Source organism: Sinocyclocheilus grahami, unplaced genomic scaffold (assembly GCF_001515645.1).
Source record: "Sinocyclocheilus grahami isolate Dianchi unplaced genomic scaffold, SAMN03320097.WGS_v1.1 scaffold10.1, whole genome shotgun sequence".
NCBI lineage: Eukaryota > Metazoa > Chordata > Actinopteri > Cypriniformes > Cyprinidae > Sinocyclocheilus > Sinocyclocheilus grahami.
The window spans coordinates 4,252,990-4,268,619 of record NW_015505189.1 but is presented as its reverse complement, the minus strand read 5'-3'; the positions used below and the strand labels follow the sequence as shown (position 1 = coordinate 4,268,619).

The 15,630-nt window shown below is 35.7% G+C and overlaps 2 protein-coding genes across 4 annotated transcripts in view; one reads left to right on the top strand and one right to left on the bottom strand.

Moving 5' to 3' along the window:
* Nucleotides 1-1,835: 1,835 nt before the first annotated feature.
* On the top strand, nt 1,836-8,656 carry LOC107594456 (baculoviral IAP repeat-containing protein 7-A-like). Its single transcript, XM_016284514.1, has 7 exons — nt 1,836-1,862; nt 1,974-2,053; nt 4,487-4,565; nt 4,673-4,712; nt 6,577-6,791; nt 8,234-8,285; nt 8,454-8,656. The coding sequence occupies exons 1-7, from the start codon at nt 1,836-1,838 to the stop codon at nt 8,654-8,656; spliced, it is 696 nt and encodes a 231-aa protein (XP_016140000.1).
* Nucleotides 8,657-10,187: 1,531 nt separating this feature from the next.
* Nucleotides 10,188-15,630, bottom strand: part of LOC107594068 (sodium/potassium-transporting ATPase subunit beta-1-interacting protein 3-like) — a 72,664-nt gene continuing 67,221 nt past the window's right edge. For all 3 annotated transcript variants that reach the window (XM_016284029.1, XM_016284012.1, XM_016284021.1), the window contains one exon: nt 10,188-12,608. In XM_016284029.1, the coding sequence (XP_016139515.1) occupies nt 12,595-12,608 (14 nt within the window). In that variant the 3' untranslated portion in view covers nt 10,188-12,594. The remainder of the gene's footprint in view (nt 12,609-15,630) is intronic.

Here is a 15,630-nt window from a genome sequence, read left to right as displayed (position 1 = left end):
GAAATCATAATAAATTACATTTTAAAATATATTCAAATAGAAAATAGTTCTTTTAAATAGCCTAGTAAAATATATTTCAAAATTGTACTTTTTTGCTGTACTTTGGATCAAATAAACTTCTTTAAAAAAACATGAACAATCTTACTGTTCAAAAACTTTTGACTGGTAGTGTAGCCTATAGTCAACTTAAATTTTTCTCTCATTTCTAGCTTTTAATTGGCTTAGAAATCAGATAACTGCTGGACAATGATTTGCTTATATACTACAAACACTTTTTTTTATCACATAAGGCAGAATAGTTTCTATACTGTAATAAATGCTATGTCAGTTAGCACTGCATTGTTCATATAATTTATTTATTTCCTGGAGATGACTTGACAAACACAAATAAACCATATACTGTTGCAATCGTATGTTTAATGTCTTCATGTTTCCAAACGTTTCTGTTTTCTGTGAAAACAACTGTTTTCGTACAGCGATAGCTGCGATAGCTGGACGCTTTTGTCCATATCTGGAATTTCCTCATACGACTTTCTGCGCGAGAGCGCCCTCCGGCCTTCGAGTATGAATGAAACACACACTGCATGAGTGTTTAGCGCTCCGCAATGTTCATCTCGCCTTATTCTGGGTCCGAATAAAACATCAGATCATGCACAGACTATCCTGTCTCTTTGAATTTAAATCGATATTTATTCACATCAGCTCTTGAAAACCTCTGTGTGAACACACTTGCCCGAAAAAGTGCGGGTAATCTACACCCCTGGGGTAATGCATTACAAGTAACGCGAGTTACGTAATCAGATTACTTTTTCCAAGTAACTAGTAAAGTAACGCATTACTTTTTAATTTACAAGATAATATCTGATTTACTTTTTCAAATAAGTAAGGCAAGTTACTTTTTTTTCCAATTTATTGATTGACAGCTCTCCTGTCCCCATGTTGAGAGAAATCTGAAGATGTTACTGTAGTTCTATAATAAATATGAATATGCATTAATTCCTCTCACTCACACACACACACACAAAAAACACAGATTCAGTATTCCTCAAAATGTATAAAAAATAATGCAACTCAGATGTAGCGAATCAGCTCATGGGGAAATATGAATAATTAATCATAACTAGTTATAATTAATTATAAATATTTAGATCCGCTGTAGATATTTAGCTGACCTCTCAGGGATATGACACAAACTGCAATAATTAAATGTTAAACAACACAAATATTCTTTATTTATTTATTCCCATTCTATTAACCAATGCCTTTGCTTCTGACCTTCGATGATCCAGTTAAACTGTACTAATAAGCACAAATTACTCTCGACAAACATTTGTGTGTCTGTTTTTATTGCTGAAGTGTGTTAAAATGTCTTCTTCTGCATTCTAAATGTACTTTCCCTTCAGCCTAAGGCTTATTCATGTCACTTTTGGTGTGAAAAGGCTTTTATATATTTGCCAAAAATATAACTTTTTTATTTTAAAAACAAACAAGCAAGCCCTGTGCAGATTTAAAAAGTAACGTAACGCATTACTTTCCATAAAAACGTAATTAGTTACTTTTTTATGGATTAACGCAATATTGTAATGCATTACTTTCCCCAACACTATGGGGGTTGGTGTTAAAGAATTGTGTTATAATAACCCCTACAAATACAACTGTTACTGTTTCTTGTGTGTTGCAGTGGTTGCATAGACCAGTGGGGTGTTTTCCTATTCTCTGTAATGTAAAATTCAAACCAGCATGACCTGTCTAAGACGTGTAATTATCTTTCCCTCCTTTGGATTCCTGCTCTGCCTGATACTATTTAAGCCTACTTGTTTTTGTATGTTATACAGATGTCGTCCAGTATCAGTTATGTCCCAGTATGCTTGCCATATTTTGCTTGTATGTCCCTTAATAATGGTTTTGATTTCTGTTCTACATAACGGTATTTGTATATCAACTGTTTCATGCTTTATTGCTCCTCTGGCCAGAATATCTACAATCTCATTTCCTTCAACCCCTACATGAGCAGGAACCCAAAGGAAGGAAACATCCAGCCCTTTATCATACAGTATTAAAAGTAAGTTGAATATCTGGTATATGATATCTTGTCTACATGATGTTTTCCCAGATTGAATACTAGATAGAGCAGATAAGCTGTCAGAAGCTATGATTACATTTTGGTTCTGTTTATTTCCTTCCAGCCACTGTAATGCCAATAAAATTGCTAAAAGCTCTACTGTGTACACCGATAAATGATCTGCTGTTCTTTTTTTAACTGCTATTTCATAATGCAAAATGGAGAAAGCAGCCCCAGTACCGGATTCTGGGAGATGTGGTCAAAAAAGCATTAAAGGGGTCATATGACATTGCTAAAAAGAACATTATTTTGTGTATTTGGTGTAATGCAGGGGTGCCCAACCCTGCTACTGCCAAACACACCTGAAGCAACTAATTAAGGTCTTCAGGATCACTTAAAAATGAAAGGCAGGTGTGTTTGATTAGAGTTGGAGCTAAACTTTGCAGGACAGTCGATCGCCAGGAGCAGGGTTGGGCACCCTGGTGTAATGCAATGTGTTTATTCAGTTTAAGGTTAAAAAACACATTATTTTCCACATACTGTACATTATTGTTTCTCCTCTATGCCTCGCCTTTCTGAAACGCCTCGATATTTACAAAGCTCGTCGATCTGAAAAGCGAGGTGTGCTCTGATTGGCCAGCTATCCATTGCGTTGTGATTGGCCGAATACCTCAAGCGTGTGACGGAAATGTTAAGTCCCTTAACATACTGGGACGCCGTGTCCCGGCCGGAGCGACGAGACAAAACCAATAAAACCCATCACAAACGAGGCATTTGTTGCATCCAGTGGGAACATAATTACTGATTATAATGACTTATACTGTGTATTTACACGTTGCGTTGCGTATCGCGCTCCATAAACATAAAACCATGTCTGCATTTGTGATCGGAGAAATGACAAACAACAAGCGCTACTCTACACTGCTCAAAACTCGCGTTTGAATCGTCAGTGGCAAATCCTTTAAATATAAAAAATGTACTTACAGGCTGTGAGTCAGAAGCGCCAGACTGTCCTTGCAAAGTTGGAACTGCCCCACTTTATAGAACAGCCTTTGATCACAGACCCATTGTAGGCTACTCTGCAGGTTCAGGAAACAGTCCTCCATAAAATGTTTCACACAGCGTCACACACCTTAGAGTGAGCAGCGGCCGGTGGATTCGACGAAGGAGCGGCCGGTGGGCTTGTGGCAACCACATGTGACGACCCCGGGCTTTCAAGCTTCATCTTTCAAAATAAATGCAAAGACAGAGCCCGTAAGGGGAAAAGAGTCGCGTGACAGACACAGTGATGAAGCTGGTATGTGTTTGCAGTACACAAGCCACGGTTAAGACAGCTGACTCCACTGTGATGTGAATAGCTCTTTGGTTTTGAGACTTTAGTCTTTGCAACTTCAGGGATCTTATCTATGCACAATCAGCTTGTAACACTCCAAAGAGAAAGGAAAACTTGAAATCGCATCATATGACCCCTTTAAACGAGGCGTTTTAGGGGGGCGTGGACAAGTCTTAACTTTTATAAAGAATATCTCTTTGGATTTGAGACTTTAGTCTTTGCAACTTTACAGATCTTCTTTATGCACCAAGAGCTTGTAACACTCCAAAGAGAAAGGAAAAAATTTAATCGCATCATATGACCCCTTAAAAACTATTTTTCAACGCTGAAGTAAGCCTATGTGTGAGACTTCCGGTTCACTAGCCGCTGTAGGGAAATAACGAGAAGAATACGTGCAGTAAACGGTAAAACTGTTTCCATTACAAACCAGTGTGTTAATAATTAAGATAATACATTCAAATAATATGGTAAGACACACCAATTTGCAATATCATGAGATGAGGATGAGACCGGAAGCCAGACACATTACAAATGTCTGCGCCAGCACTTATGGGAAAAAATGTGGATAGTTAAAAAAAATTAACTGGACACAATTTTTGTAACGTAACTAATGACAGAGTAGCCTATGGATAATTGAAGATTTACTTGTAAATATTACTTGAAAATATTTACAAGCTTTGTAAATATTGAGATGTATTTCTGTAGCTAATTTTAAACTAACTTAATATCATATCAGCCTCGAGATATGAGGAAATGAGGGCCAAAATTAAAATAAAAAAGCTAGTGGATGGGTTTGTCTTATATTTATATCAAGAGATCCTATGATGGAAACAAGCTTCCATACTATCCACTGTAATTACGACAGTGATATATTTACGATCCCAAAATCCCAAAAATACACAAAACGACATGCAGATGATTTAAAGAGAATTTCAGCACACAGGAAGGTTTTATTCCACAATAGCTAAGTACAATACAAAGTAATCAGAGAATACTAAAGAGACATTTAGTACATTAAAATCCAAACTGATGTTGTTTTAGTGTTTTTAGTGCATGTATGGTCATTATTAATATTGTCTGTGCTTCCAAAGATGTGAATATTTGCTTCAATCCAGAGGACGGGAATATGTGAGCAATGTCCAGCAGTCTTACTTCAACATGAATGAGAGAGTGATAAGCAATAATGATGCGCCTAACACTCAGTTTACGGTCAATTTAACAACTAAGTATGTTTGCAAGATTGCTATAAATTTTAAATGTTTTTCTTTGTTTTAAAGGGTGGATCTCTGTCATCAGCTGCAGGAAACTTTAGATCAGGTAAGTCAATCCAAAATAACTTTTTTTAAAGGCACAGTGCAGTGGTTTTCAAATGTTTAAATAAGGACCATGGACTCCAAATATGATGATCCCCCGGCAAGGGGCTCCTCACTGAAATATAAAGGCAGTTTTATATTTTCATATAAAGAGCCATTAATACTGTGTACAAAAGCATAAAATAGATAATACAAATATATTTTCAATTAATTTCAGATTTATTTGTGTAGCTTATGGCTTAAAAGTAGCTTTAATCAAAATAGAGCCATACAACCAGTAATAAAGAAAAATAATTATTTTAAATTATTTTTCACAAAACTATATACAGATTTGTTTCTTAGTAAAATTATTTTATCTCAAATTTTCCAGGGACCCCTTTGCACCCCCCTGTGGCTCCTGGGGGGCATCCACAGGCCCCTATTTGAAAACTCCTGACTTTACGTATTTCCTGCAATTCTTATGTCCTGTAAAATGTTCCATTTTTGTGGGTAGTGCTTGTGTTATATGAATAAACAGACTCTTATGTGTGCTTATTACACGGCTCTCTAGAATACTTGATTCTGATTGGTCACTCACAGTGTTCAGCACTCAGATATTTCTGAGTAATAACCATTGTCCATGACAACACAATATAACTGACTGCTTGTCCTGGAAATCAATAATTCCTTCATAGCTGTACTTGTATTCTATCTCTAAAACAATAAAATAAACCCAAATCAGTATTTACTGTATTTATTTTGGGGCAAGAAGCCGTTTAATAAGCAGGAAATATCAGGGTGCATTTTATGCTGCCATGCATTTTATATTCCTCGGGAGTTGTTATTATTGTTCCAGCTCACACAACTTATTTTTCACCCAAGCAAAGGACCTTCTCTTCTTCTCTGTCCTCACCAACTAACAATGACGATGATCAGTGTTACTCTAACTGTCAGTCTTTTAAGATAACATTTTGCAGTTTTAAATTAATGTATGCTGCTTAACAAACATACCTCTTTGCATAAATCACTGAATAAATTACCCTCAGCAATATCTTGCTTTGCATAACAGATCATACACACAAGCTCTATTTATATCTACTTGTGAGGACCTAGAAAAACACATTGTTGTAATAAAGCAAATACATTTTTGTTGTAATAAAGCACCCTTAAAGGAATAGTTCACCTAAAAATGAAAATTTGCTGAAAATTTGCTGACCCTCAGACCATCCAAGATGTAGATGGGTTTGTTTCTTCATGGGAACAGATTTGGAGAAATGTAGCATTCCATCACTTGTTCACCAGTGGATCCTCTGCAGTGTATGGGTGCCGTCAGAATCCAAACAGCTGATAAAAGCATCACAGTAATCCACAAGTAATCCACACCAATCAAGTCCATCAATTAATGTCTTGAGAAGTGAAAATCTGCGTGTTTGTAACAAAAAATTCCATCACTAAAATGTTTTTAACTTCAAACCGTTGTTTCTGGCAAAACAAAAAGCATCCATGATATTGTTTTCTGCAGTGAAAAAGCAGTTTGGACTCTCATTCTGACGGCACCCATTCACTGCAGAGGATCCACTGGTGAGCAAGTGATGTAACGCTACATTTCTCCAAATCTGTTCCCATGAAGAAACAAACTCGTCTATATCGGGGATGGCCTGAGAGGGAATTAATTTTCAGCAAATTTTTATTTTTGTGTGAACTCTTCCTTTAAAGACACCTTTGGCATTTTTAGATTTTAATTAAAACCCACTGGGCCCCTTTATGAACCTTTTTACTAGCAATAACTTTCTCACTAAGAATATTTTTATAAATGTGGCCCTCACAAGTGCAGCGCACAGTCCCCCTTACGCATGCACTCATGTTCCTGTGTGCTGTCCCGCTGGCAGAGGTGCTGGGTGGGCAGAACTCAGTGGCGGCAGCCATGTTGTCCCCTGTGGTGCACGCGGTGCTGCAGATGGGTTTCCAGCACTCGCTAGTGGAGAGTCTAGTGCAGTCACGCTACCTGCTCACCGGCTCACACTACACCTCGGTCTCTGACCTGGTGAGCGACGTCCTACAGGCCGAGGAGGAGGAAAGGCAGACGGGATACGGACCAGACCAGGTGTGGAGCGCCCTCTGTTTCCAAGCCCTCTATCAATATAGAACAAATTTAAATTACATAACCTAAAGTTTACATAATTTAAATGATGCTACTGACCATTGAATTTAATGCGAATGATAATGAGGCTGTGAAGGATAGACTTAGAGTCTTTACAATGGCACGCACTGTATAAAGGTCCCAGATCACATACTTTTCACAACTTACAACTTTCAAAACTGTCTTATAGAGTTTAAGTCTACTGAAAGTTTTTCTTTTTCATCAGCTGAACAATCAAACGCACAGTACTTCAGTCCCTCACAGCCTCGTTTTCATTCTTGTCAAATATTAAATATGGCGCTACCCTGACTAAGATCTATAGAAGGAGATTTAAAGGAACAGTTCACTCTAAAATTAAAATTCAGTCATTATTTACTCTCCCTGGTGTTGTTATACTGTCAAATACCCTTCTTTTTTGGACCACACAAGGTGGTGCTTGTCCATATAATTGCAATGAACATCAACTTAGCTGACAAGGAATGCTCTCAGAACATTCTGGCAAGGTTCTCTCCAGTAATGTTAATAGAACGTTCGTTTAAAGTTATCTGGTCTTTAATAACGTTCTCAGAATGTTAGTTAAAAACATTATTTATACATTGTTAAATTTTGACATTTTTTAAGTTGGATGTTCATCTAACATTATTACTATTTGCTTTAAACCACTCAGAGAACATTTTAAAAGTAAAATTCCCTTAATGTTATCTTTAACGTTGGTTGAAAAAAAAATTAGAGAACATTCAAAAATAACTCTCATAACTTAATGGTAACGTTAGCAAAACGTTCTTCAAACATATGTGCTCGCTGGGGACCACCTTCTAGCTTTAAAAAAGGATGCAAAGGTACAGTATCATCAAAATACTCCATGCAACTTGTGCTGTATATTTCAAGTGTTCTGAAGGCATGAAATAGGGTTTGGATGAAAAACAGAATTTAAGATATTATTTAGCAAAAATCCTGACCTTGGCAGTTTTATTTTTCATTCTATTTTTTTGTGTTCCAGGATTTGCATCAACAGTTTTTGCATTCCGCTGCACTAATTTTAATGATTTTTTTTCTTTTCCATATTCCATATGAACAAGCACTAGATGAATGTGTTTGACAATTTTGTTGCTCTGAACTCACTGATTTTTCTTGCACATGAGCGACATGTTTTTAAGTAGCAATGAACAACATCAAATTCAAATAAGTTTTAAATACACTTGAGACCCTGCATTCTTTTCCATCCTTCTGGGCCTCATTTGTAGACATGTTTTGTGTAAATAATGACAGACTTTTAATTTTGTGTGAACTAGTTCTTTAATGCCACCTATAGTTTGATAGCCAAGTGTTGTTAATCGCAATAAAAAATATGATCAAATGTTTGATAATGTGCCATTCCCTCGTGTGGATGGTTTGTTCCCTCAGAGACTGTGGAGAGGCAGAGAACGCCGAGAACGCAGGTCTCAGACAGGGAGAAAGGTCCATATTAACATGCTGTCATTGCACTTATAATGTGTGTGTTTGGGTATATCTTAATCTTCTCTCCATCTAGAAGCTTCTGGGATGAAACAGATCACACTATCAATCATTTCAACTGACCCAGACTGATCTGAAACATCCTAACTTGTGTATTTGTGTGTTTTTCAGTGCGATCAGACCTGAGTCCAGAGGATCAGTTGCAACAGCTTCAGGAAAAGAGGACCTGTAAGGTCTGCATGGACAAACTCGTCTCCATGGTCTTCATCTCCTGTGGTCACCTGGTCGTCTGCATGGACTGCGTAGCCAGTCTGCGCCACTGCCCCATATGCAGGGCAGTTATGCGGGGGAGTGTGCGAGCAGTCATGTCCTGAAGCACATACACAGCAACATACTGTTGCACAACCGTGTCATTAGCAAGAACTGCACTGCATTTGGGATATATAGTGCTAAAAATACTCTACAAATGTTATAAATAGCTTTCAAATCAGCATCAGTGCTCTGACACAAACACATATGTGACCCTGGACCACAAAACCAGTCATAAGGGTCAATTTTTTGAAATTGAGATGTATACATCATCTGAAATTTGAATAAATAAGCTTTCCATTGATGTATGGTTTGTTAGGATAGGACAATATTTGGTCGAGATACAACTATATGAAAATCTGGAATCTGAGGGTGCAAAAAAAAAAAAATCTAAATACTGAGAAAATCGCCTTTAAAGTTGTCCAAATGAAGTTCTTAACAATGCATATCACTAATCAAAAATTAAGTTTTAATAATTTTTCAGTAGGAAATTTACTAAATATCTTCATGGAACATGATCTTTACTTAAGATCCTAATGATTTTTGGCATAAAAGAAAAATCTATAATTTTGACCCAGTTTATAGAACTATATAATCTTATATATCATTATTTATATATCAGCTTATATATCAGTTTTAGTGAGATTGAAATATTAATATGAATTTCAGAATGTCATAGTAATTGGGTTTTTCCCCATAATTTAATGACAGCAGCACTTCCATCTGTACAAAAATTTTCATTAATGATCTAAAAAAAAAATCTAAAATAAATACATACATACATACATAATCGTAAAACCACTGTAAAACTCCAGGTTTAAATGAGATTTTAAATCCCAGATTTTTTATGTGGACTTTTGGACGTCACTGTACTTTAAAATGTTTTGCATGCTTGTAAGTTCTGGACAAAACCAAAGTTGATTTTGTGTCATGCCAAGTCAACAGCTTTTTGTGAATTTGAAATCTTAAAAACATATAAAAAGAATTTTCAGATGGCAGTTTATAAGAGATCATATTGTATAATAATATTTTATTATTACTGTATTAACACATTGCACTTCTATTTTCATTAATAAAACAATTTGCATTGCACATCTTTGTCAAAGCTCTGCTTCTGTTACATATTAACCCTCATATTGAGTTCCAGTCGTTTTGACCCGTAGAGAATTTTCTTTTTTGAAAATGATGTTTTCGCATTGGACTAAAACCTACTGACTTTACTTGCAGAGGGTATATAACAAGGCAGGATAATTTTTGTACTTTGTGCTATTTTTTTACTGAATATTGCCAAAATTTCCCACTCAAAAACTGAAGTGCATAAGCTCAGATCAATGAGGCCTACGAGCAATCAGTTACAAAAAAGAAATGCAAAACCTGTGGTAATTGATTTTACAAAAATTTTGTGATAATATAGCATAACGAGACATTTTTAAAAGGCCACTCATTTCTGACTGGTAACACCAAAATAGGCACAGGACAGGTTTTAACCTCTTCTATCTGCAGAGGAGGCTTGTAGGATGTGTGTCTGTTTTGTCATGTTTGTGGGCCAAAGACAGAAGCACCAATCCAAACACAAACAAGATGTGTAATCAGTACATGAAAAGCATACTTTTATTAACAAACATCTATTTACACTCTGGTCAGCAAACACGTGTTGATGGACAGGCAGTCAATGAAGAACTATGGAGAAGAGACCAAACACAGAAAAGAGATACAAAAAGTGCTTACAAAAAACACCTGTAAAAAGAAAACCTAAAGATGAGAGGAGAGGTGTGATATAAATCTATATCATTCTTTTTCTCCTTATAACATTTATGCAGCAGACTATCATTGCTGTCCTATATTGAATATTCTAAATGCTACAATTACAAATGTACATGGGTATTTTCAGAGAGTGGTAGAAAATGCAGTTTTCCTGGTCCATAGAGTTGAGTTGTCTTGTACAGAAAGACATTGAACACTAGGGGGCATGATAGATTGATGAGGACCTAACAGAACATTGTACAAGATAACTGCAAGCTAATGTTATTAAGCTGAAAATGTTTGTTTTTGCCATTTAGTTAACAGACTAATTGCTAAAACTTCCCCGAACCCTTACAATGTTTAAAGGAGTAGTTCAACTAAAAATGATCATTATCATGTTTTATTTTCACTCACCATCATATCATTATAAAACTGCTGATTTACATATGTGGCACACAAAAGATGACGTTCTGCAGAATGTTCATGCTGCTCTTTTCCATACAACAAAAGCACAAAGCTATTGTATGACTTCTGACGACTTGGAACATACTTAACCTTGCAGAGAACCATTTTTTTAAAGGATAGAACAATATGAAGAATTGTTGTAATTTCGTGTAATTACGTTTTTCCATGGATGTTAAAGTTTCTTCATGGAACCACAGATGCCAATAAAGGTCCTGTATTTTTAAGACTGGCCACTTTTAAAGTGCTTTGTTTGACCTTTTTAACTGTATGCAAAAGCGCAACATGAGCATTCTTCAAAAGTTCTCCTTTTGCATTCCAAGGGGAAACTAAAGGTATACTGGCAAGAGCAAGGGTGAGCTATTCCTTTAAGACCTCAATATGCCCTGTTCCTTTACCATCAGTCCACTAGGACCAAAAATGCTGCCAATACAGTACACAAGTCTTATGATATGAAACATCTGGGATTACAAGTATGAAAGCTAAGACTATGAAAGCTAGAAAATACATACTGACCTTTTGCCTTTTGCCTTCACATCTAAATTTGGCGAGAAATACACAGTCCCTCTCATTAAAACATGTCATACACACTATGATACATGTCAGGTCAGTCATTTGTGCTTTGAGGTTTATGTTTCCAGTAAACAGTTACAGTAGCTCTGCATCTACAGTGAAAGACATTGACAGCCACTCAACCGTTACTCATTCACATAAGGACATGCTGACGATTTGTTCACAAACTAATATTTGATTACAAGCACCATTCAGATGAAAGAACCGTTTTGTCTTTCATAACATCAGCCAGTCCTATTATAATATTAATTATGAAAACAGAATGAGGTTATGTAATAAGTGTACTGCCAGTTCTGACTGACTACCAGAGGAAGCCCCAACTCGAAGATTGATACAAACACATTGTGCAATAAATGATGATTATTAACATAAAAAATACTCACGGCATGCACAGTGACCCCAAAACAACTCAAGTCACACTTAAAATGCACAAATGTCATTGCATTAGATGCAAATCAAACCAGTAAGAATCCGAAAACAAATGAGTGTGATTAGATTCTTCAGGCAGATGTATATTTGATCTAATGTAATTACTGTTATGCATTGTTTAGTGTGATTTGAGTGTCTAATTTGGGATTCACTGCATATAAATCAAGACTTAAAACTAGAAAAAAAAGACTAAAACTGAATTTGACAGTGAATCATGAGAATTATACATCACACTATGACAGAAAACAACTCAGAAAAGCTCTAATTGTTTCTTGTATTTATATGTTATGCTTCCTTTGCTTCTATTTTGTAGGAGGTCAGCTTGCTATGTCTTGTTTTTTGGGCCGCACCCATTTTCCTCCTCTTGGCTCCCTCCTCAGTTTTACTGTGCAAATCCCATGTGAAGGTAAACAGCACACGGTGGCCCTCCTCACACTCACACACACACACACACACACACACACACACACACACACACACACAAACAGAGCTGGAACTCGGTGAACATCAACAACTGAACTCCCCTTGAATAACTCAAACCCGTGGACCACACACCACACCAACAAAATACTGGACCTTTTTGTTTAGATATGTTTTACAGCCACTTGTATAAGAGCATCTAAATGAGGCAGCTGGATGGAGTAACTGTGTTTTGTCCAGAGATGGTAATCAGAGAGCCAATTCTCCAATTCTCCAGAAAGGGCTGATTTAGGGTTGCTAGAAAGTGTTTTAAAGGTGAAGAGGTGAAGAGCAGAGAGGAGGAATGGGCAGAGCGGCTCTTCTTCACAACACTCTTTCATTTACGAAGACCTAAAAACACAAAAAGACAAAGAGAAAGGTTATTGGAGTCAACCAATATACCAGCTTCAGATTTAAACGTTCACTTCAAAGTGTTCTACGATTAATTTTGTATATCACTTCTTTATTTTTATTTTTTTGAGATTTCAGTTTGAATGTATACACTACCTTTCAAAAATCTGGGGTCAATATGGTTAAAAAAAATTATACTTTTATTCAGCAAGGATACATTAAATTGATCAAAGGTGACCATAAACATATTACAAAATATTATAATTTTATAGAAGATTTCAAATAAATGGTGTCCTTTTGAACTCATTCACGAATAATCCTAAATGTTTCATAATAAATAAATAAATATTCACAGTTTCCGCAAAAATCTTCAGCAGCACAGCTGTTTCCAACATTGATATCAGTGTAGTAATGGCTGCTGAAAATTGAGCTTTTCATCACGGGAATAAATTATATTTTTTAAATATATTCAATTAAAAGACAGGTATTTTAAATAGTAATAATATTTCACAATATTACTGTTTAACTGTACTGGTCTTACAAACCTTGAACCTTTGCACAGTAGTGTGTCAACTATTTTTAGTTTATTTAATAATTACAAAACATTTTCATGGATAAATCATTATTTGTTAAATGTGTAACAAAATGTAGCACCATTACATTAAGTGGAAAGTTTTCATTCATATTTTTGACTGTCATATTAACTAACTAGCTTACTGGCCTGTTTTTCCACCTTAAATATTGGTATTGGCAAAATCCACTTTCAATCAACCTCTAATTACACTATTAAAAGTTAAACTTACTTGTGAACACACACACACACACACACAGAGGTAATTTCAGCCAATCACCAGCGCCATAACTGTCATGTGACTAATCACTCTGGAGCCGCAGGAAAATGACATCCTGACAACATTGACTGGTTGATAAATCCACAGGAACACGCACACGCACACACACACACACACACACACACACACACACACACACACACAATCCCAGACTTCAGTAGAGACTATCCTGAGCTGTGGCATTAAAGTCAGCTATTTTCCAGAATGGTGGAGCTATATGTATAATGCTTAAGAGAAACATAAAACTATGCTAAAATATTTATTTGTTTTGTTTTCCGTTTACTGTTGTATGGCTGGTTGTCTGTCTACATTCTCTATGTTTAAAAAAAATAAATAATACAAATAAAAATTACTAAATAATTATGATTAATCTCACAATTTCCAACCAGTCTTTAGAAAGGATAATGAAACAGTAATTATGTAAATTCATCTTGTTTTATATTATTACTTTTTTTTCTAGATGTTTACATAGACGTCCTAGCATCCTTGTGTTTATTTTTCCCTATATATTTCCCAAACTTTTTTTTTCTTCCTTTTTGTCAAAGTAAATATTTCAATAATTTAACATTTGTATGTTCACAGTTCTCTGATATCGGCTGATGGCCAGATGACATGCAAGTAAACAGTCTTTTATTTTTATTGTGATTATTCTGTCATATACTGCGATTGCTATTTAAACTGCTATTTAATTTAATATAAAATGTCTACGGATGAAACACCCAGACACAAAGAACAAAGACTCGACTGCTAAGGGAAACTTCAAGTTACAGTAGTAAAATTAAATATTTAATTACATTTTTCACTTTCAAACCCTTGAGCTTTTAACATCAAACTCTAACAGACCATTTTAACAGACCACTGGTGAAATGCTGTAATTTACTATTGCAATGTGAATGTGAATGTAAATAAAGTGAACCTAGCACACACCGCATTCCCAAATTGACATTAAACACATTAAAATGAATGCAGTGCTTAATTGATGCAATTATTAGCTTTTCATCAACTCATAAAGCTCTGGTTGGGAAACCCTGAATTATATGATTCATAATGATTCATGGGATGAGTAATTCATTCCTGTCTATAATGTTGTAATGTTAGGATCCATCTTGGAGCTAGCTGGTTTGGTTAATATATTTGATCTTCTGTTATAATGTTCAAAGTAATAAGAGAACATGCAGTCTCAAATGAAAACAGACCACTAATGTATTATTGAAACTAAATCACAAATATGAGTTATTCTGAACAAAACTTTCTAGCATGCTGAATACATACATGGCCAGACATATTTATACGTCAATAACGTCTGCTCAGTTTTCAGTAGTCTGGCTCATCCAGCTGCAGAAAGCAAGGCAGACTTATTCTCAAGAATATGCTAATAGTCTAGTTGACACATAACTATAGAAACAAGGAAAGTTGGCCAAACTTTGTGCCGCTTCCCGGTGCCAGCCTTTAAAACGAGATCTGACCTTAACAATAAAAGCGCTGGCGTAGCTCTCATGTTAAAATGAAATTAAACTGGAAGCATATCAACAGACTGGCACTTTTTCCATGTTAAACTAGAGAGCTTAAACAAATAGACCACATATTAAACAATAACAATACAAAAATATCCTGGTTGATATAAAAGCTCCTTTACTATTCAATTGAGCTTCCCACAGTTTGACTAATCCCTCACTGGACGAGATCAGAATGCTTAGTGAATGGACTAATTAAGAACTTACACTAATTAAAAGAAAACATAATTAATGCTTCAGATAAGGGGCAAGCATGGACATGTGTAAGAGGATCTATTTGACTTAACTCGCACACACAGAGTGTATTTAATTGGATTCACATTCACACACATTTTACTTTTAAATGGGGACATACCATAGACATCTAAATTGTTTTTATTACAGCTGTAAATTTAACCTATAAATTAAAAACTCTCAATAATTACTATAATTTATAATACTTATATTTTACATTATTTGAGACAATTTTCAAACAGATGATATCTTTAAATGTCCTCAGTAGGAGGTTTTGTCAGATTTTGCTTGCATGTGGTACATATTTTTTCACACACACACACACACACACACACACACACACACACACACACACACACACACACACACACACACACACACACACACACACACACACACACACACACACACACGTATGTCTTG